This window comes from Octodon degus, unplaced genomic scaffold, assembly GCF_000260255.1.
Source record: "Octodon degus isolate 3935 unplaced genomic scaffold, OctDeg1.0 scaffold00005, whole genome shotgun sequence".
Classification (NCBI taxonomy): domain Eukaryota; kingdom Metazoa; phylum Chordata; class Mammalia; order Rodentia; family Octodontidae; genus Octodon; species Octodon degus.
The window spans coordinates 28,966,792-28,989,832 of record NW_004524581.1 but is presented as its reverse complement, the minus strand read 5'-3'; the positions used below and the strand labels follow the sequence as shown (position 1 = coordinate 28,989,832).

General features: G+C 39.8%; 1 protein-coding gene across 1 annotated transcript in view; it reads right to left on the bottom strand.

Moving 5' to 3' along the window:
- Nucleotides 1–23,041, bottom strand: part of Srpk1 (SRSF protein kinase 1) — a 69,645-nt gene that overhangs the window by 31,180 nt on the left and 15,424 nt on the right. Inside the window, 3 exon segments of the mRNA XM_023722218.1 lie at nt 1,529–1,616; nt 3,194–3,302; nt 4,312–4,430. Of these exon segments, the coding sequence (XP_023577986.1) occupies nt 1,529–1,616; nt 3,194–3,302; nt 4,312–4,430 (316 nt within the window).

Genomic DNA, 23,041 nt, shown 5'->3' with positions numbered 1-23,041 from the left:
GCCCCCTGGTGGGCTGAGCTGGCCACACACACACACACACACACACACACACACACACACAAATAAATAAATAAAATTAAAAATAAAAAAAAATCAAATGTTTAAAAAAAAAAAAAAAGAAATTAACTGCTGATTACCAAGCTACTGGGAATTGAGGTCCTTTCACAGGATGCACACCAATCATCACACTAACCACACTGGTTATCAAATTTACTTTTTTTTTCTTAAGAGAAAAACTCTCAGTGAAAGGCAGTTTACATTGGGACACATGCTCCTTCTCTTATCATAAACTTAACTTCAAAAAGCACTGCTCCAGGGATCTCCTGGTCCAACATTCCTTTTATGAACAAAATGTTTAAAGAGCACCAGGAGGAAAATGATGTGATAGTCATTGGGACAGAGCAGGACCTAAACGCAGGTTTCCTACCATTGAGTTTAAGCTCCTTCTACTGTGTTGACACCTGAATTTATAACAAAACTGAAATAAACATTCTGAAAAACTTACCTAAGTTCCCAAGTATAAGTGGTATTAATGAACACAGATTTTTTTATGCATTTGGTACAGGGTCTCACTATGCAGACTGGACTAGCTATCCTGTTTTCAGCCTCCACAGTGCTGGGATTACAGGCTTGTGCCAGCACGCCCACCAGATCACAGTGGCAGGCTCAGCATACCAAGGGGGTGGGGCCGATGCGGCATGTAGTGCTGGGGATTGAACCAGGGTCCCTATGCTTAACAAGCAGATGCTCAGACCACTGAGCTATCTTTTTTTTTTTTTAAATTTTATTTATTTATTTATTTATGTGTGTGTGTGTGTGTGTGTGTGTGTGTGTGTGTGTGTGTGGCCAGCTCAGCCCACCAGGGGGTGGGGCTGGCTGGCATGTGGTGCTGGGGGATTGAACCGCGCGGTCCCTGTGCTTTGCTAAGCTTGTTCTAAGTAGGTGCTTTAGACCACTGAGCCATCTCTCCAGCCCTGCTAAGCTTGTTCTAAGTAGGTGCTTTAGACCACTGAGCCATCTCACCAACCCCAAAACCCTGGTTTTTTGTTTGGGTTTTTTTTTGCAGAACCAGGGATTGAACTCAGGCCCTTGCACTTGCCAGGCAAGTGCTTATTCTATTGAGCCATCTCCCCAGCTCCTCACTGAGCTATCTTGCTGGCCCCGAATTTATTTTTTGTTATGTGTTTTTAAAAATGTGTTTCAAAACAAAGTAAAAATAAAGAAATTCTCACATAATTCTCCTCTTAACCATAGTAGGTTATTTGGGACATGACATACCAAATAAAATGTTTGCTTGTCTGACAAATTCTTGGGCGTCAGTGTGTATACAGAATTCTAACTACATCGGACCTCAGCAATTCCCTATTGCATGCTTGTTCAAATGTTATCTTCCTCTATTCCTTCTTATAGATACTAGAACTTTAGAGTAGACAGTGAAAATTTACCCATGCTAAAAAGTCTACTAGTCGCTATATCTAGTTAAAATTACATAAAGCTTTGCAGTTCACACATATGATGTAATACTCACTGATTTCAGCAACCGGATTTCATCTAGTGCTGTTTCAGTATAGTGTTCAGCACTTTTAACTACTTTCATTGCCACAAACTTCTTTCCCCTAAGAAATAAAGACAGGTAATTAGGACTAAATGCCCTACCCATACCTGGGAAGCTAAGAATTGGTTATAGAAATATATGGTATTGATTTCATGTTTTCCAGTTGCCACACTTTCTATGCAATCACTTTTAACTGTTAACTGGCCAGATTTCATTCACAGGAAGAAAATAATCTGCTTTCAGATAATCTCAGTCACTGAAAAATTTCCCTAAATTAAAATCTATCTTTTGAACTAGGAAGGTAGCTCAATGGTAGACCGCTTGCCTAGAATGTGCAAGGTCCTGGATTTGCTTCCCAGCACCACACAATAAAACACTACCTTCTGAGTATCTCCTGGAGTAGGATCTATTGGGAGAGTATTTCCCAAGAAATGGGGATACAGGACCAGAGAGATACTAGAGGCATAAGTGCCTGTCTGGGAAGTGCACCATCTTGAGTCCCAACCCCAGCACAAAGGAAAAAAAAAAGAACAAGAAATGGGGACAAGTAAGGGAAAACACACCATTAAATCAGAGTTATCCTTTATATGTCTGTATAGTAAAAGACACAGGTTAAAAGCTACTTTATTCTATAAGTCTGATGACCTACTTGGGGGAAAGAAAAAAAAAAGGCACAAAAATCAAATGAGAATACATGATGTGCGTAGATAGCAATTACTGTTTCATCAAAGACAGATGATGCATATTTAGGTAAATACTCAATATTAAAGAGGTATTTTAATTGCCTGTAATTTTTACATAGAGAAAATTTTAGACTGCATGGCTGAGCAAATCTGTTATAAAAATACTTTTACACTGGCCTAACATCTAAAAATTCAACTCTACTTTCAGTAAGAAGATGAGTATTAATTTGTATAACACTGAACATGAGTAAAGCTTTGAATTTGGAAGTTTTAGGTATTTTATTCATACTAATTTAATCAATGTTTTACCTCTAAGGTTTCTAAAATGGAGAGGCAGATATATATCTACACATATACTATATATATATATAAATTTTTTTTTTCATATACCTGATTTTCATGACAAGGAATTTGTCCAAGCACATACGGATTTTTTTTTTTTTTTTTTAATTTATGTATTTGGTACAGGGTCTCACTATGCAGCTTGGGCTCATAGTGATCCTGTCTTCAGCCTCCCCAACACTGGGATTACAGGTGTGCACAACCTTGCCTGGTCTCGGCAGCATGGCATGTGGTGCCGGGGGCTGAACCCTGGTCCCTGCATTTGCTAAGCAGGCGCTTAGTCTGCTAAGCTATCTCACCAGCTCAAGGATCACTTTCAATAACAAAATTCTAACCAAGATATTAGTTTAAAGAAAAATCAGACTAAAATATGGAGGCATCATCTAATTAATTCTTTCACAAGGCTACTAAAATTTGCTGTCACCTGCCACAAGAAGTGTGCCCACACCAACCACCTGCATCCCAAGGAAGAGGTAAGTAAAGCTCAGTCAGCTCCTCATCCAGAGTCCCTGCCCAACTCCTGCAGCCTCAGGGCCTGAGCAAAGTTTCCCTCCCTTGACTGGGGAGGGGGGGGACGACAATGACTACTAAACAGTTTTTTTTAAAAACTTACTGAATATCCCATGATAGCCACACTGTTGAAAAGTGCCCCCAGCCCAACTTTCGGATCACATGGTATCTGCCATTGAACAGATCACCAATTTTTACAAGATGATAACCTCCTGGAAGAAAACAAGAGGAAAAATATAATCGGAGCCAGCAGTATAAGACACAATCACTTCATCAGCAAGGAAAGGGATCCCATTTATCAATATCCACATACCCTTTGTCAAGTAAAAGGTTTACTGTACGAAATTAATTCAATAGAAGAAAATTTTAACAAAATCAGCCAGTGTTACTGAATTGATGTTACAAAAAATAATCTGAGTAAGATTATAAATTGAGCAAGTGATGTTTGTTAGAACCCCATCCTCAAACCAAACTAAATTTACCTATCACAACAACCTTGCCTCCAAAACTGTAATAGATTTCTCTAAACATATGAATCTACTTCTAGCTGCACTTTTAGGATATTTTCTAGGAGAAATAAACTTTTATTTAGCTGAAAAAAGAAATAGGAGGATTTTTTTTCCTCTAAATAAAAACCAGGAAGGCCTGACCAGGCTGCCCAAACCAGTGGGAATCAAGGTATTTTAATGCTTACCTGGGGTCCTAGTGACCATCTGTAACCTCAGAAATCTGGGAGAGTGAGGTAAGAGATCACCACCTTGAACCCAACCTGGCCAACTAGTGACTTAGCAGGACTCTCTAAAAAAGGGAAAAGAATAGGGGTTGGGAAGCTGAGATGTTGTTCAGTATGAAGGTGTTGGGTTCAATCCCCAATACCTCAAAAAGGAGAGGGAGCAATGAGAAGACATATCTTTTAAAATATCTGTACACAAAAATGCCACAATTGGCTGCTTTTGGGTATAGCACTGCAGGTGGATTTTCTTTTAATATTTCTAAAAAAAAATTGCAAAGTAATTATGTGGTATAATTTCTAAAGAGAAAAAAGTGAACACAATATAAAATTAGACTTGGAAAAGTCAAACTAAGAACAAATATTAGTTCTTGTATTTTAGAGAAAAAGATGCAAAAATCACCAAAACTGTCTTATGCTGAAAGAGCCAATATCCAAATAATAAAACAGCGAACATTTGGCTCCTATCTTACTGGTATTTCCTTCCTTACCTTTACAGTAATCATTGGGATCTTCCTGCTCATCATCATCGGAGCCCAGAATCTCCTCTTCCTGCTCTGGCAGATCACTCTCAGAATGGGGGGCAGAGCCTCGGTGCTGAGTTTCATTTCTAAGAAATAACAAAAATGTGCTCATTTGATATGGACAGGAGAAACAGAGGCTTCAAGAAAACATTAGCAGGGGTGGTGGTGGTGGTGGTGTTTTAACTCAGTGGTCCAGTGCCTGCCCTACAGACGTGAGATCCTGAGTTCAATTCCTGATACCAGAAAAAAAGACAAGGAATGTCCCTGTCATCTCCTCTATCCCATAAATTTTTAATATATACAGAATATTATTAAGCAGCAGCCTAGGAAAAATTAGCTATAGCTTTAACTCACAGTACATGAATGATGACTGAATAAAAACTTGGGAAACATAAAAATACAAAGAGGAAAAAACTGCTTGAACCTTAATATCCAAAAACAGCTGTTGAAGAAACAACTGATTTTCTTATAGAACTCTGTTAATGAAAAATTCTGTAATAACATACTAAATGAGCAAACCTGCTTCTTGCTTCTTCTAGTACAAACTTTACTCCTTTTTTCTATACATCTCTTAAATCTTACCATGTTTCCCTCAGCAGTGGGGGCGAACCTATGACCTGCAAGCTACAGCAGGCTGTCCATATCACCAAGTGCTCTCACAGGGCCGCCATCACTGCTTTCGATATATTAGTTTAATTCTACCACAGTCTACTCAGCTGGGCATTTCAGTTGGTCCTAATTTTTCTGTACTAAAGATGTTTACTATTTTTGGATAATCTTGGGTAACTCTGCATTTAGAATTATTTTCCTAAATTAGACTACTAGACAGGGATCAAAACATTCCTCTATTTGTGAACTGCAGAAAATCTGGAGAATATTTGTTTTAAGGCACCTCTAATCTCCCTCTGGTTAGACTCTGGCCACAATCTATCTCTCTGTCCCAATCCTCAGCACCAGGCTTCACTCTCTCTTGATCCACTCACGTGAGTAGCACACATTTACCAGTAACTTCTGCAGAATGACAGCAGAAGAGATAGATTTAGTAAGACCTCTCACAGCTTCATTTTCCCCCAGTGTATGTATTACATGCATGCCTCATCTAGACATACAAATGGAATCACACAGTATATGGTGTTTTGCTCCGAATGCCTTCAGGGCAGGTTTGGCTGGCTTGAGTTGTGCGGATGAACCACAGCAACCTGAGCCTGACTGCCTGGTTGAAGCAGCCACTTAAAGAACTGAGCTAAGGGGCAGGCCCCCAGTATATGGTGTTTTGGCTTCTTTCATTTAACTTATCGTTTTCAAGGTTCATCCATATTGTTGCATGTATTCTGTTTTATAACTGAAAATTCTGTTATATGGATACATCATAGTTTATCCTTTCATCAGTTGACGGGCTTCGGGATGTCTCCACTCTGCAATTCTAAATTTCCCTAGAGGTAGTATGTATGACCACGTTCACAGCGGTATTCTAATAATAAAAGGCTGGAAACAACTAAATGTCCATTGCCAGAGTGGGTAAGAATATTACAGTATTCTGCTACAATAAAATATTACTCCCCAACAGTGAAAATGAATGAGCTACATGCATCAGCATGAATAAATTTTAAACAAGACTGTTTAAAAATGAGGATTTAACTAGATGTGGTGATGCATACCTGTAATCCCAGCACTTGGGAGGCTGAGGCAGGAGGACTGCTGTGAGTTTGAGACCAGCCTGGGTTACACAATGAGTTCAAGGCTAGCTCGAACTATACAGTGAGACCTTGTCGCCCAAGAAACAAACCAAAAAATTCAGGATGTATTAACTCAGAGAAACTGTAACAGGGAAATGACTAAAAAGGGGCATACCCAAGCTTTCGTGTATTTTCCCTTGCTTTCTTCTTCCCTCCCTTTTCCCCTTTTGCTGGACACCTAGGGTCTTCACAATGAGCTACATCCCTGGCCCTTCCTACTTTGAGACAGGTTCTCACTAAGTTACTAAGTTGCACAGGCTCAGCTTAAACTTGCGATCTTGTTGCCTCAGCCTCCTACCTTAATTTATTTCTTAAATTGGGTAGAAGTGAAAATACAATATTCCTTTTTAGTACATCTCAAATATCTTATTTAAAACATATTGACTATGATTGTGTTCAAGTTTAAGCAGCACTAAACACTTCTGTGGCTTGTTATTTTGCATTACCTGTCCGATGATAGTGATCATATAGTTACTATAAAATACAAATGAGAAAGGATTACAATTTCATTGTTTTAATTCTAAAAACATTTTTACCTGCTTTTTTTTATTTTTTATATGTAGCTGACTTGTTTTATGGGAAATAAGCAGGCCAAATAAATGAAAAATGTAGTTTGGTTAAAAAAATAAGCTTGAGCTAAGCTGATATATTTGCATGTACAATATAACTATTCTTTCCAACAGAGGGGAAAAAAAACCAACCAAAACTACAATGTAAGAACTTGAAATAGTGCTTTGATATGATACAGGGGTATCATGCAATATCTAGGCTTTACATCTTTTTGCTTAGCAGGAAATAAATATTTAAAAAAATCACTTTATTAATATAAATCAAATGAGGGGCTGGTGAGATGGCTCAGTGGTCTAAAGCACCTACTTAGAACAAGCTCAGCAATGCACAGGGACCGCGGTTCAATCCCCCAGCACCACATGCCAGCCAGCCCCGCCCCCTGGTGGGCTGAGCTGGCCACGCACACGCGCGCGCGCACACACACACACAAATAAATAAATAAAATTTTTAAAAAATGAATGTAATTTATAAACTATAGTAGCAGCTAAATAAAATCTGACATATCCTTAAGATAATGCACTATCAATTTCCAAGACACACCAGAAAAATGAAAATGCCAAGCAGCCAATACGCCATGGTTCACTTCTCATTCCTTCCCCAAGGGTGCAAAGCTACCTATATTCCCAGAGTCACAATGCAAGGGGCTTTCGCAGATTCAGTCAAGGATGGGATCAACTGGTGACAGGTTTTCCTGGACAGAATTTCAAGTGTAAGGATATAAGAGAATGTAACACCAGTTTTTATGTTTTGTTGGGTATAATACAATCTTGAATCGCTAGAATCTTTTCCAATGATAACTAGTCATGAAATACATTATTAAAAAACTGACAAAAGGTTTTCAAAACTACAACTCACTCTTGGGTTGGTCAGACTGCAGGGAGACTGGAGTGCTACTTTCAAACTGAACTGCCTAACAGTGTTTCCTTCCAGAAATGCTGAACTAAGCAAGGAGTCCAACCACAGAGGCTTGCACATCTAATCAGATCAACTAGAATTCCCCTGGAGGGAAACACTAGAGGCTGGGAAAAGCTCTGAAATCTTAAGCAATAAGGACAAAAGAATTGCAAGAGGAAATGACAAAGGCCAGGGAAATAGCTCAGTAGAATAAGCACTTGCCTGGCAAGCTCAAGGGCCTGAGTTCAATCCCCAGTTCTGCCAAAAAGAAAAAAAAAAAAAGAGGAAATGACAGCTGATAGTCAGGGGGTCAATGTGACAATGGACTAAAAATTGTAAGAAAATAAAGATACCTGTTGGCTAAGAATAAAAAACTAGGCACATCGAGAGAGATACACTCAGCCCAGCATTACAATGGCTGCCTATCTATTGACTCCTCAATATAGCCTGAGTGTGGATTTGATTACTTAGCAAGAACTGCTCTAAATAAGATACATATATTATTTGGCAGCAATCACAAGTTTGAACTGTCTTACTTCTAAATTAAAAAAAATTAAGATAACTATATATACCATTTTTTTTTTGTCTTTTTGAAACAGGGTCTTGCTATGCAGTTTGTTTGTTTATTTATTTATTTATTTATTTATTTATTTATTTATTTGCAGAACTGGGGATTGCTATGCAGTTTAGGCTGGCCTTGGGCTCACTTTGTAGCCCAGGCTGGTCTCTAACTTGCAATGATCCTCCTGCCTCAGTCTCCCAAGTGCTGCGATTACAGGCTTTCCCCACTACACCCAGCTATATATACTTTATACCACCTGGCTTTTATATTGTACTATAGCTATATGGGAGAAATCTCCTGAAGGACAATGGGTACCTCTCTGTACTGTATCTTCAACTTCCTGTGAGTCTTCAATGATTTCAAAATAACAAAGCTTTTTTAATTGTGGAGAAAAATTCAGGTGTACATAAAGATTTAGATACAATAGCACAGGAAAAAGCTAGAAACAACTTGAAATACATTGGTTTGTGCAAGTCTAATTATGTTGTCTCCATGCTCAAAGCCAACAGCAACAAAAAAGATGAATAAAAGCATATAAATACGAAAAACATAGAGGAACAGCATAAGATCATGGCAACCTAGAGAAAAAAGGGGGGGGGGGGGACCTGAGGTAGAGGAGGAGGAGGGGAAGGGGAAGGCCAATCTGTGTTACCTGATAAAACTCCAATGTACAGGGTGGCAGCAGACAGGTAGGAGAAGAGGGATGGCTAAAAAGGAGTCAACGGAACTGTACACGGAAGCTGGCATTCGCTACTACACACAGCACACAGATGCATGTTTATCTTGCAGGGGGAAATAAGCTACTTGTTCCTTGAAGAAAATGAACAAATCTAGAAAGAATGAAGTTAGATATAGTTGCCCAGGGTATAGTGTTCCAGATTCTGGTATACAGAAGCCAACATCTCAGCCAGCTGCCTAACCGCCCGTTTCAAGGGACACAGAGCTTTCAATCAGGTCTGCGATGTCTCATCCATAAATAAGACAGGTCACAAAGCACTATTAAACACTGGCAAGCTTACAATCCCCAAAATGAGATAATCAACAGAAAAACTGACGCTGGAGAGGGACACATTCATGAAGACAAACCTTGGTGAGGAAAGGGGAAGTAAAAAGAATTAAAATGTGCTATGCCCAGGTATGAACTCATCACTGTGAATATGATTATATACTGCAAACATGTGCTAGTGAAAAATTTAAGAAATTAGAAAAACACAAATTTTAGAAGCAATTAACATGAATGGAGAAATTTTAAGGACTTTTTTTTTTTTTTTCTCCTTGAATGCCTTCAGGGCACTTTTGCACGGCTGAAGTGTTGTGGGGATCCAACTACAGCAAACTGAGGCTGCCAGCATTGTGGAAGCAGCCACTTAAAAGAACTGAGCTAGGGCTGGGCCCCCGACTGAATGGAATAAGGATTTTTTTTTTTTTTTTTTTGTTCCTCGAATGGCTTCAGGGCACTTTTGGCCAGCGGGAGAGTTGTGAGGTTCGAACTCCAGCAACCTGAAGCTGAGAGCTTTTTGGAAGCAGCCACTTAAAGGCCTGAGCTAGGGCCATGCCCCCTGAACGGAGAAATTTTAAACTATGCTAATATCTAAATCCAATAAAAGATGAGTAAAGTGAAAAAAATGTTTTAGAAAATAGAAGTGAGTTCCTTAAATGCAAGCAGGGAAGGGAGATCACTTATGAAGAGAAATGCCTAAGACAAGAACAAAAATTCAGACACTCCAAGATGTGAAAAACGGTAACTGCAGGAGAACTTACAGAAGCAGAGGTTCGAGGGGCAAAGCTCAGCTGTACAGCATTTACATAGCATGTGCAAACCCTGGATATTTAATTGAAACACCAAAGGGGGAAAAAAAGGGGAAAAGAATTTTCAAGGAAATATAAAAGGCCCTTGTGATGTGAACTAGCACTGTCTTTACCTATGTACAATGCTACTGCAGAAATTTCAGAATCCCAGTGTTAAGATCCTAAAGGAATCTAAGAAAAAAATAGGTCAAAAGGGCAGTAAACTGACACCAATACAGGTACAAATTCCTTATAATGAATGTGTTCATTATGTATGCCTAAAATGTACCAACAAACATAATTAATTAAAAAAATAAATTGGCACCAAACATGTTATCAGAAACCCAGGTTACTATGATGCAATGACTTTTACATCTTAAGGAAAAATGAATTTTTACCCATTGTAATTCTCAACAACATCTAAGGACAGAGTGGTGAGGGAAAGGGGTGCTGAGGAGCAGAGGCAAGAAGTGGGGGAAGATGCCAACCACCAAGACACACGATCCAGTAAGGGAAAGGCAGAGATCTAGAGAAGATACACAGGTAGCGGGTAACACTCCCAGCACTTAGTCGTCAGAGAAAGAGAACCAAAACAGAAAACCCAATGCAGAGGGCGCAATTCTTACAGCCTGCTGGTAGCAACATAAAATGGTAGTCACGCTGAAAAAGTCTGGCTGTTTCATATAAAACTAAACAGACTTTAACCACATTCCAATAGTTCCCACTCTAGAGAAATGAAAAAGTATCATCAGCGAGATTTGTCCATGAATCCATACACACTTTATTTGCAATAGCCCTGAACACAAAGGAGCATAAAGGTCCACAGCAGAGGGGAAACAAATCAAGGTTTATCCATGTGATGGGTTATTATTCAGAAAGGAAGGGCCAGAGTGGCAGCTCTGGGTTAGAGCACTTGCCTAACACCTCAGAGCTCTATGTTCAACCCCCAGCCTTGGGAAAACCACAACTGAATAGAACAAACTACTAATACATGCAGTGAACACAAACTAGTCTTAAAATCACTATGCTGAGCAAGCGAAGTTAGACAGTGAATACCCACACCGTAGGATTCTATTTGCATCAAATCACTGAACAGCTAAACTCATCTATGGCAACGGAAGGACGACTGGCAGCCAGAGCATGGGATGCAAATGGACACGCAATGCAAGTTTTGGGGGGTGGTGAAAATGTCCCAGCCTTGACTGGGGTGTTGGCCACACGAATCCACAAATTAACCAAAATATACTGGACTGCATTTTGCTGTAAATTTTGCCTCAATAAGAGCTGTTTATAAAAATCTTTCTTTCTCCAGGAAAAGTCCAAGCTATCCACGATTCATCCAAGGCCAAGAAATAAAGCATCCTGTGGTGGGTTTTTGGTCACTGGCCAACAGCAGAAAACTAGTGATTCTTCATGAGGGAAGGTTCCAGAATGGTGCCAACGATAGTAAGAAGGAACCAAAATGGCAGCAGAGCAGAGGACAAGCACTTAAGTTTGCAAGAAGCCCTGAAAAGATAACAAGATCAAAAATAGGGGTCAGTTTGAGATCCTGCAAGATTATGCCTTCAAGCTACATCAATAATGTTTTATAGGGGCTGGGGAGATGGCTCAGTAGGATAAGCGCTTGATTGGCAAACGCAATCTGAGTTGAATCCCCGGTTCTGAAAAAAATAAAAAATAAAAATAATAATAATAATAATAATAATAATGTTTTATAAGTGAGATCCTATAGACCCTGTACTAAATACATATCTTTAAAAGAAGTTCTTAAATCTTATTTGGGAAAATTTTAAGTTTGAAATTATGCTGTTTCTATGACTTGAAAAACTCTCTGCACCAAAATCCTCTAAGATAAAAAATTTACTGTCCTTTGGCCACTTGAAATCTGGCCATCTCAACTTAATTCAAGTAGCAGCATTCAAAGGAACAAGGTATATCTGTATTTTAAGGTAAACTAAACTTTATTACCTTAATTAATGAAGTTCCTTTTGTCATTTAGTTTAATCTTCAGAACAAATAAAGATCAAAGTCATCAGAATTTTAGCTCTTTAGGCTGCACATCACAAGTTGAGCATCTCTAATTAGTATCTCTAAGTGTGAAACTTTGAGTGCTTATAGATTTCAGATTTTTGGATTTGAAATATTTTAAAATATGAAAAACTCTAAAATCTGAAACACTGGTTTCAAGCATTTTTGTAAAAGATGCTCTTAAATTTTTGTTGTTGCTTTTACAGTACTGAGGACTGAATTGAGAACTTTACATTGAGCTCAGCCCCTTTTTTCTTTTTATTCTAACAGAGGGTCTTGCTAAATTGCTAAGCTATCCAGGCTGGGTTTGAAGTGGTGCTCCTCCTGCCTCAGCTCCCTAGAATGCTGGGATTATAGGTGTATCCATCCAGACCTGGCTATTTGAATTTATTTTTTTTTAAATAGGAAATATGTATATAACTTCAAATCAGTACAAAAAGATAACGTGGCAAAGACTATCACGTGACATTTCTTTCTCCTCTTTTCCTATAGGAACATAGTTTCAAACTGGACACACAGAATACCTGAGAGACCAGGGCATTTTCTAGTCTCTTACAGATATCTATGTCCATGTAATCCATACAAGGCAGGTTCTTGTTTCTTTTCATATCTGAAACACAGATGTTACCTTGGCTGTGAGTTATGGACCACAATCCAAGATAGGAGGATATACAAACTAGAAAGAGCCTGGATCCTTGATAGTTTATGAACAGTTACTATCAACAGCAGCTAAGGATATATCCCAGTTTAGCCTTGGGAAGGAAAAAACTTCTGCGTTTTTTGTTGGTTTTTTTTTTTTTTTTTGCGGAACTGGGGATTGAACTCAGGCCCTTGAGCTTGCCAGGCAAGCGCTTATTCTACTGAGCCATCTCCCCCGCTCCGAAACTTCTATTTTACTGAAGCCCTTATTGTTCTGAGTTTTTTTGTTATTTGCTCCAAAACCTGTCTTTTTCTCACCTCAGTTTATCAACCCCTTATATTTTTAACAATAGCTAGCAACAATACAATGTTTAAGGCATTCCTTTTTCATTTACTACTAACAGAGGTTCCTTCTTCACAGATGAGGGGGGTGCATCCTAATTTTTAAAACAAACTTAAGGAAAAAAAAAAATCACCATTTGGGGCCTGCCCATTAACTCAGCTGTTTAAGTGCCTGCTAAATAAAGCAAAGGCAGCCAGGCTCAGGATATTGTGGTTTGATCCCCAGATCCTCATGCCTTTGGAGACCTGCCCTTAAGGTCCTGAGGAAGCCAAAAAAAAAAAAAAAAAAAAAAAAACCTTCTGAATTTTAGGGCCAGCAGTATAGCTCAGCAGACTAAGTGCTTGCTAAGGAAGTACAGCGGCCAGGGTTTAATCCCTGGCACTGCATGGCACGCCAGCCCTGCTTTCGGGTGCGCTGAGCCAATGATGGAATCCACATGTGGTGGTGCATGCCTGTAATCCCAGCCTCAGAGAGGCAGAAAGCAGGAGGATCACTAAGAGTCCAAGCTGCGTAGTGAGACCCTACACACACACACACACACACACACACACACACACACACACACACACCACGTAGGGCCAGGGAGATAGCTCAGTGGAATAAGTGCTTGCCTGACAAGCACAAGGTCCTGAGTTCAATCTCTGGTACCACAAAATAAACAAACAAACAAACTTGCTCTCTGTGCATATTTCTTTCCAATATCATAACCTACTGTAAGGTTCCTTCCTCTGGTGTGCAAGAAAAGCAGGAAAGAAGTAAATCATTTATTGCCCGGTGAAGGAGGGCTACCAAAGGGAAGAACCGTTAGGGAAGAGGCAGGGAAACAAAAAATTTATCAGGCTGGGTTGGAGATGGAGTTTGTATGGGTGGATTATGGTGGTCTAACAGTAGACCTGGGAAGACTCAGTGCATGGGAAACAAAATACAAAGTTTGGATGTCTCAGGTTAACCAGGGGAAAGAAGACTGAAGTAAGTCTAGAGTAGAAGTCCTTGGTCTTGGATCCCCCCACACCACACTGACTTGCTGCCATGACCCAGCCCACTTCTGTATGGGTGCAGACCCATCAACTGTAATGAGTAGCAAATACCCTTGGATGTGTAACAAATTCCTAGAAGACAAACTGACAGTTCAAAGGGCATGTGCAAATTATTTTTTGTTATCTACTAATTGTCTTTCATAGGTGTTATGACAATTTGTACTCCACAAACACATACCTCCATCAAGTACTACTAACATCTGATTTTTGCCAACCTGTTGGGGAAACACAAAATCTCCAAGGATGATTAAAACTGAACACTAAAATTCAAAGTGCTCACACTGGCAGCTGTATTGAATGAAAAAGATGATTAAAGCAGAGAATCAAGCCAAGGATAAAAACCATTAAGATCATCTCAATAGATGCACCCAATGATGATAAAAATCCCACAGAAAATTGGAACACATGGTCTTTATGTCAATCTGATAAAAGCCATCTATAACAAACCAACAGTTAGCATCACACCAAATGCACAGAAACTGAAAGCTTTCACTCTAAAATCAGGAACAAGACAAGCATGTCCACTGTTTCCAATGTTATTCAATCAACATAGTCCTGGAAACTTTAGTCAGAGCAATTAGACAAGAGAAAGAAAGGAATAACAGGGGCTGGGGAGATAGCTCAGTAGACTAAAGCACCTGCTTAGGCAAGCTGAGGCAAACATTGCTGGGGAAGCTGAGATGGGGAAGATCACTATGAGTCTGAGCTGCATAGTGAGACCCTGTACCAAATAAATAAAGATTTAAAAAAATGTTGGAAAAACTGGCTTTGCATGTACCAAAAGATTAAAACTAGACCCATATCTTTCACCACGCACTATACTAAATCTAAAATGGATCAAAGATCTAAATATTAAAACAGGACTGGGGAGATAAGTTGGTGGTCTAAGTGCCTGCCTGGCAAACATCAAAGATGTGGGTTCAATCCCTGGTACCACATGCCATGTACGCCCTGGAACCCCAGGCGCACAGTGCCAGCCTTGAAATTGGGCATGGTGATGCATGTCTCTAATCCCAGCACTGAGGCAGCTGAGACACGAGAACTACTACACGTCTGAGCTATGTAGCAAGGCCCCGGACCAAACTTAAAAACAAACAAATAAATAAATACTAAAAGAGAACATTAAGTCTGCTGGAAGACAGAGTAAGTTAAACAAGATGACATCGGTGTAGGCTCTTTATGAATAAAAACCCAATCGCACAGAAACTGGAATGTCACCTTAGTAAAAACCTTTTGCACAGCAAGACAAAATACTAACAAAGTGAACAGAAAACCCTCAATGTGGGAAAAAATGCTTGGCAGCTGATCCTCAGACAAAGGATTACTATTGAGAACATATAAGGAACTCAAAAATATCAGACCTCCCAAATTTGAAGATCCAATCCAAAAATGGGCATCCAACATGAATACACACTTCTCAGGTAAACTACAAACAGCAAATAAATATATAAAAAAATGTTCAACATCATTGTCATTCGAGAAATGTAAATTTAAAAACACTGAGAGGGCTGGCCAGATAGCTCAACGGTTTAAAGCACCTGCTCCACCTGCTTAGGCAGACACAGGAACCAGGTTCGATCCCCAGGATGCACTGCCCTGCCAGCCCTGCCCCCAGGGTGCACTGGGACAGCAAACAAGACTGGGAGTGGTGGCACCCACCTGTAATCCCAGCACTTGGGAGGCTGAAAACAGGAGGATCACTATGAATCCACTCTGTATAAAGAAACCCTGTAGATCCTGTTCTAAATACATTAAAACAAACAAACACTGAGATTCCAACTCACCCTGGAAATAATGGCATTCACCAAAAAAGCAACCAATAAATGCTGGGGGAGTTGTGGGGAAAAAGGAACACTTCTCCACTGTTGGTGGGAGGGTAGCCTGGTGTGACCACTATGGAAATCAGTGTGGAGACTGCTCAAAAACAAAAACAAAACAAAACAAAACAAAAAAACCTAGGACTGGAGGTTCCCTTTGACCTAGCTATTTCTCTTCTAGGTATCTTTCCAGATACCTAGCACCCAGCACTTGAGAATGGATGTGGTGGCGAGCGCCTGTAATCCCAGCACTTGGGAGGGTGTAAGCAGGAGGATCACTAGGAGTCCGATCTAGTAGTGAGATCCTGAACACCCTTGTTGACCCTTCCCTAAAATACAAGAAAGAAAGAAAGAAAGAAAGAAAGAAAGAAAGAAAGAAAGAAAGAAAGAAAGAGCGAGCGAGCAAATACACACATACATGCACGGTAGTTAAGACGGTTATACTTCTAATTTCTCTTAGTTCACTGAAAAGTCCTGTGCTAATATTGCCCAGACAAATGCCTATGTCCTGTATCCTAATAAATTCAAAGATATGTATCTTGTACTATGAATAACCACTAAAAAGACAACAATATGCAATGTATTAATTATTGAAACTCTCCTACTAATCGGTTTTGAAACTGTCTCATTGCTATTTGTTTCTCAATAAAATTATTTAAAAAATAAAAATAAACTCAAAGATAACTAACGTATTAAACAGTGTTACTCTATTATCTTGTTTTGAAATTTTGGATTTTTTTTCTCTTTAAAATAAAATTTTTCCACTGAGCCATTTCCCCGGCCTCTTTAAAATAAAATTTTTTAAAAATAAAAAATAAAAAAAATTTTAAAAATAAAGTAGAGAATCACTTTAAACTTACTGTAATTATTATAACCTAAAACATGTAACAGGACATTTCTTTGCATATGGATTCATAGTCCTAGTCAACTTTCTTCCATCAGTAATACCTATGACACATGTAACGACTATAATTCTTAATTGGGAGTTTGTTTGTTTTTTAATGAATTTAGGACATACATTTAGGACATTTTTAAAATGAATTTAGGGTCTACAGGGCGTATAGTCTTACTACATAGATCGGACTCCTAGTGATTCTCCTGTTTTTCAGCCTCCCAAGTGCTGGGATTACAGGTACATGCCACCACGCCCAGTCCCAAACACTGGGGGGGGGGGGGTCATCACTGCCACACCACAGTACACTGGGGATAGAACTCAGGCCACTGTGTCTGCCTAAGCAGGTGCTTATGGAGTTTCTTTTAAGTAAAGTAAGAATTTATAAACACATGGAGATCCATGAAACAATGAATAGGATCTAAAAACTAATACGGAGTGACTTCAGGAAATACTATTTAGGGAAAAAAAATTACTGTGCAAAATAATGTTCGAATGCCTGCTACCTTAAATATAAGAAAGAAAAATAAAATAAACCTGAATACAGCTGGGCATGGTGGTACACACCTGTAATCCCAGGACTCACAGGCTAGGCAGAAGGATCACCACAAATGGGGACTCCAAAGTAAGTTCAAAGCCAGCCTGAACTACATAGAGTAAGATGCTATCTCAAAACAAAATCAACTGCACCCGTCTGGCAAGTGCAAGGTCGTGAGTTAATTCCCAGTACTAAAAAGAAAACAAACTAGGGGCTGGGGAGATGGCTCAGGAGAGTAACTGCTTGCCTGGCAAGCACAAGGGCCTGAGTTCAATCCCTGGTTCCGCAAAAAAAAAAAAAAAAAAAAGAAAGAAAACAAACTAAATACAAATGAAAAAACATGGGCTAGGAAGACAGCTCAGTGGCATGCCAGGCCTTGGACATCATGCTGGCCATGGAAACTGGGCATGGTGGTGCACAACCGTAATCCCAGAGCTGGGGAGACTGGGATAGGAGGATCGCTATGAGTCTGAACTGCACAGCAAGACCCTGTATCAAATAAATGAATATTTTTAATGAAAAAATAAATGTAATCGTATATCAAAATATCAAAAAAATTAATTCAGTTAATATAGGCATTGTTCTGATTATGCACCCGTAGATGGAATATATTCTGAAGATTGATGAAATCTTGAAACTAGAACAAATTCCCTTAAAAACGATTTTTACTCCGATTTGGTGTTGATACTGATATTTAACGGTGAAACTATTTTATGTATACTACAGAGAGAAAAAAGGTAAATATTGGGGCCGGGGAGATGGCTCAGTAGAATAAGCGCTTGCCTGGCAAGCACAAGGGCCTGAGTTCAATCCCCAGTTCCACCAAAAAAACAAAAAACAAAAAACCCCAAGTATTTATGTAGATGTCATTGGCAAATCAAAGTCCAAAAATATTTCATAGTACTATTATTCTTTTTTTTTTTTTTTTTTTTTTTAGGGAAGGGTCTACAGGGTGTTCAGGATCTCACTACTAGATTGGACTCATAGTGATCCACCTGTTTTGCAGAACTGGGGATTGAACTCAGGCCCTTGTGCTTGCCAGGTAAGCACTTAGTCTACTGAGCCATCTCCCCGACCCCAGTACTATTATTCTTGCAAGAAAGAGGAGGGCTTGCTGGGCAGATAGCTCAGTGGCATAAGCACCTGCCTGGGAAGCGTAAGGTTCTAAGTTCTATCCATGGTACTACTAAAAAAAAAAAAAAAAGCCACTCTAATATCCAGAGCAGAAATCCAAAGTAAAGAGATTTTTGGGGGGCCAGGGAGATAGCTCAGTAGAATAAGCACTTGCCTGGCAAGTGCAAGGGCCTGAGTTCAATCCCAGTTCCGCAAAAGAACAAAGAAAAGATTTCTGGGGGGCCAGGGAGATAGCCCAGTAGAATAAGTGCCTGCCTGGCAAGTGCAGGATTCCGAGTTCAATCCCCAGTACCACCAATTAAAAAAAGAAAGAAAGAAAGAAAAGGGGAGGGCTTAAAAGAAAATGCATCTGCTCATTTGTGCAGAGCAACATAGGAAGCATAATCTGGAAACAATGAGTAAGTGGAAAAAGGAAATAAGAGACAAGACCCGTGTAGCAAGCATGTGGAGGGCACTTCTGAGTCAATTGTTTTATATCTCTGATGCTTTAGAGCCACAGTACAATATGTGTATCTTCTACAATAGAGAAAAACCAAAGTGGTTTGAATACAGATGCCAAAATGAATCTACCAGGGGCCGGGGAGATGGCTCAGTAGAGTAAGTGCTACCCTGCAAGCACAAGGGCCTGAGTTCAATCCCTGGTTCCATTAAAAAAAAAAAAAAAATCTACCTATATGTCAAATGATCACTACTTCCAGCACAGTGAAAAGTGTTCTGGTTTTGGCTTTGGTTTTTACTTTTTTTGGCCTTGCATAATTTTAAACACAGTGGTCCCTACTTATCGCAGAGGTTATGTTCCAGACAGCCCTGCCATAAGCAGCAGTGTTATATTTATTTTATTTATATATATTTTAAGGCTTTATAAATCGTTCCCACACTCTAGACTGGGTATGGTGGCGCGCGCCTGTAATCCCAGAGCTTGGGAGGGTGAAAACAGGAGGATCACTGGGAGTCTGATCTGTGTAGTGAGACCCTGAAGACCCTGTACTAAATACATTTTTTAAATTTTATTTATTTATTTATTTATGTGTGTGTGTGTGTGTGTGTGTGTGTGTGTGTGTCCAGCTCAGCCCACCAGGGGGCGGGGCTGGCTGGCATGTGGTGCTGGGGGATTGAACCGCGGTCCCTGTGCTTTGCTTAGCTTGTTCTAAGTAGGTACTTTAGACCACTGAGCCATCTCTCCAGCCCCTAAATACATTTTTTTTTTTAAAAAAAAAAGTCAAATATAGAGCTCCACTACATTAATACAATTGCATTTGCCATTCACTCAGTATACAGCAAGACCCAAAAATGGACCCAGAAGTAAATACTGCAGGTTCAGCCACCTATGATTTTCATAATAGAAGACTGGATGTCACAAAACCACTTTCTATTCCAACATACTGCTCAACATAAAGTTTTAACTAAAATCATACCAAAACTCTTGGTTCCCAATACCAGTCTCTTTTAAAAGGAATCAAGGTTCCTCAGAGGAATGACTGACACTAGGCAGTCACTAGGGTTGAGGCAAGCAAAGTACAACACAAGCTGGACCATCTTTTTGCACTGTATCATACAGAAGTAGCTGCGCCCAGTGCAGTGGCTGATGCCTGCAGTTCCAGCTAGCTGCGAAGCTGAAGCAAGAGGATCATGGGTTGGAGGCCAACTTGGGCAAATCAGAGAGTGAGATCCCATACCAAACGAAAAAGGAAAGGAGGGAGGAAGGATGAAAAAAGAGGGATGACAAATGAACCAGGTGCCCACTCGAAGGGATTCCATGGACAAAACTGAAAACACATAAGCATCAAAATGAGTGCAAGGGGCCAGGGAGATGGCTCAGTGGAATAAGCACTTTCCTGGCAAGTGCAAGGGTCTGAGTTCAATCCCCGGTTCCGCAAAGAAAAAAAAGGAAAAAAAAAAAAGAGTGCAAATGGCTAGGCATAGTGACACATGTATATAATCCTAGCACCCAAGAGGCCAAAGCAGGGTTGCCCCAAGTGAGCTCAAGTCCAGCCTAGGCCACACAGCAAGACTGTTTCAAAAAAAAAAAAAAAAAAAGTGCAAACAACTAAAAATCACAAACACAAAGCAGGCTTCCATAAATTCATGCCAATAATGATAATTATGATGAGGAACCTAACAGAACACTGACCACAACCATTTGAGAAAATGTAAGGTATCAATACTTTTTGAGTCACTTTTCACTAAGTGATCAAAGGCAGCATCACCAGTAAGGAGACAAAAATATACCTCTTGGTATCAAACAAGATATAACTGATATAGATATAATGTGCCAATGTGTACAACCTCACTCAGGAAACTGAAAAACACAACTGAGGGACAGTCTATAAATCATCTATGTTATTTAAAATGATCTATGTCAGGAACAACAAAAGCAAGCTAGGAAACTGATCTGGAATTAGGAACATAAATTCAATGTAATGTGTAATCCTAGGCTGGGCACTATACCCGGGGGGAAAAAACTTTTTTCCTATAAAGGACATCTAAAAAGAGCAACAACTGGCATTGTAAGATCTATTTTAATAATATTAGTGCTCTATTTCCTATTTTGATAATACTGCTATATCATGTTCTAGGAGGAATACATGAAATACTGAGGACTAAGGAACATGTTTGTAATTTAATCTCAAATAGTTTATAAATGAAGGTTTTTATATCAGACATCCACATATCACCTCCATTTATGATAAACACTCCAGGCGGCACTGTTTGTGTTTCAATCTTAAGCAGCCTGAGTTTCCATAGAAGACACATTTCTAGACTAAACTGTATTTAAAAAAAAAAAAAAAAAGGAAGAACAAAAACACTGGTCATCCTTAATAAAACACAAGTATTAGCCACAATACTCAAGATAGATTTTTCCACAACGGCTCATAATGCTGTACCTGACCTGACTTTTCACTGCCCCCAAGCCCACCTCTCCTAACCTGCCTTAGCTCTGCGGTCAAGTGTCACTGTCCCAGAGAACCTGCTGACTTTTCTGACTAAAAGAGTCTCTGCCACATGCTGCTGACACTTACTCTGCCCTCATTCTTCGGTACTTGGTATTTTATCATATTCCTCTCCACACTCCCAGCATGCAAGTTTCATCAGATGGACTTGCCTTTGCTCAGGTCGCCTGAATGAAGGCCTATAGCAGGGATAGACACCTGGAGTTCCTTCGGTCTTTAGATGTTATTCATTATTTTTCAATTGAAGTCCATTAGATCTTTGCCCTTGACTAACCCCACCCTGGAGTTAAGACTGTGAAGAGCCTTAAATGCCAAGCATTGAAGTATTTTATGGGCCAGGCACAGTGGGACATGTTGGTAATCCCAGCACTCAGGAGGCTGAGGCAGGAGGATCCTTTTGGGTTCAATACCAGCCTGTACTACAAACTGAGCTAAAGGCCAGCTTGAACTGCAGAGTGAGACTCTGTCTTAAAAAGACAAAAAGAAACAATTAAAATAATAATAAAAAATTTAATGTGCAAGGAGCAGGAGCCCACAGAGTGACTGTACAAAAAGAGAACTTTAGAAAGATTCCTTGGTGAGAAGTTTTGGTAAACAGCAAGACTGGAAGGTAAAGAAGCAAAAGACACTGCAGACTGTATAGGAGCTAAAGCCAAGGTTTCTGGAGTGGGAAGACCTGTGTTCATCCTAGTGCTACGCTACTGTTCACCAGAAGAGCTCTATAACTTTTTTTTTTTTTTTTTTTTTTTTGGCAGAACTGGGAATTGAACTCAGTCCTTTGGGCTTGCCAGGGAAGCATTTATTCTATTGAGCCATCTCCCCGGCTCATAACTTCATAGATAAGTTGCTAGTTTAAAAAAGTTCTCCAACTGGGCATGATGGTACATACCTGAAATACCAGCACAGAGAGGCTGAGGCAGAGAGGATTGCCATGAATTTGAGGTCAGCCGTGGCTACATAGATAAGTTCAAGGCCAGCCTGACATACATAGGGAAACTCTGTCTCAGATACACGGATGGGTGGATGGATGGATGGATGGACGGACAGGACAGGACAGGACAGGACAGGACAGGACAGGACAGGATAGGACAGGACAGGAGCAGGACCAGGACCAGGACAGGACATAGTTCTCTGTGCTTCAGTTGCTCATGTGTAAAGTAAAGGTGGAATAATAACCTTGGAATGCTGTGAGGATATGATATTCAGTGCTTAAGTGATATACACACCCAAGTTTTAGCAATGCGTGTGGGAAAAGGAACAAACACTTGTTTATATACCAATTTATTTTTACACAGCATGTAGTTATGCCAAGCACTATTTACAGCGGAAATGCAACTACGAGCAAAGAGAGTTCTTGCCTTCACTGTGTTTACATGGTATCACAGGGGACAAAAAAGGCCCTAATTTGTCTGAATCTACCCAGCTCTTGAGTTTCACATGGTAAACAGCAAAGGCTGGAACAGTGGTCAAGTTCCACTGAAGTCCTTTTCACCGTCTCTCCAGAAAATGCACATTCTATGCCACACTATGAGAAGGGGTAGTGAGAAAAACAATGTGACTTTATGTGGATACAGGGCCCAGGTAAACAACACGAAGTTATTAGGATGAGCTGTCATCAACATGACCAGTGTCCTCCCAAGAAGGGGAGACTGAACTGTAAAGAGAAACACAGAGCTTGGAAGATGATGCCTAGAGATCCAGGGAGCTAACAGCCACCTACAGTAAAAAAAGGCTAATTTAGATTCTTCCTTAAAAAAAAAAAAAAAAA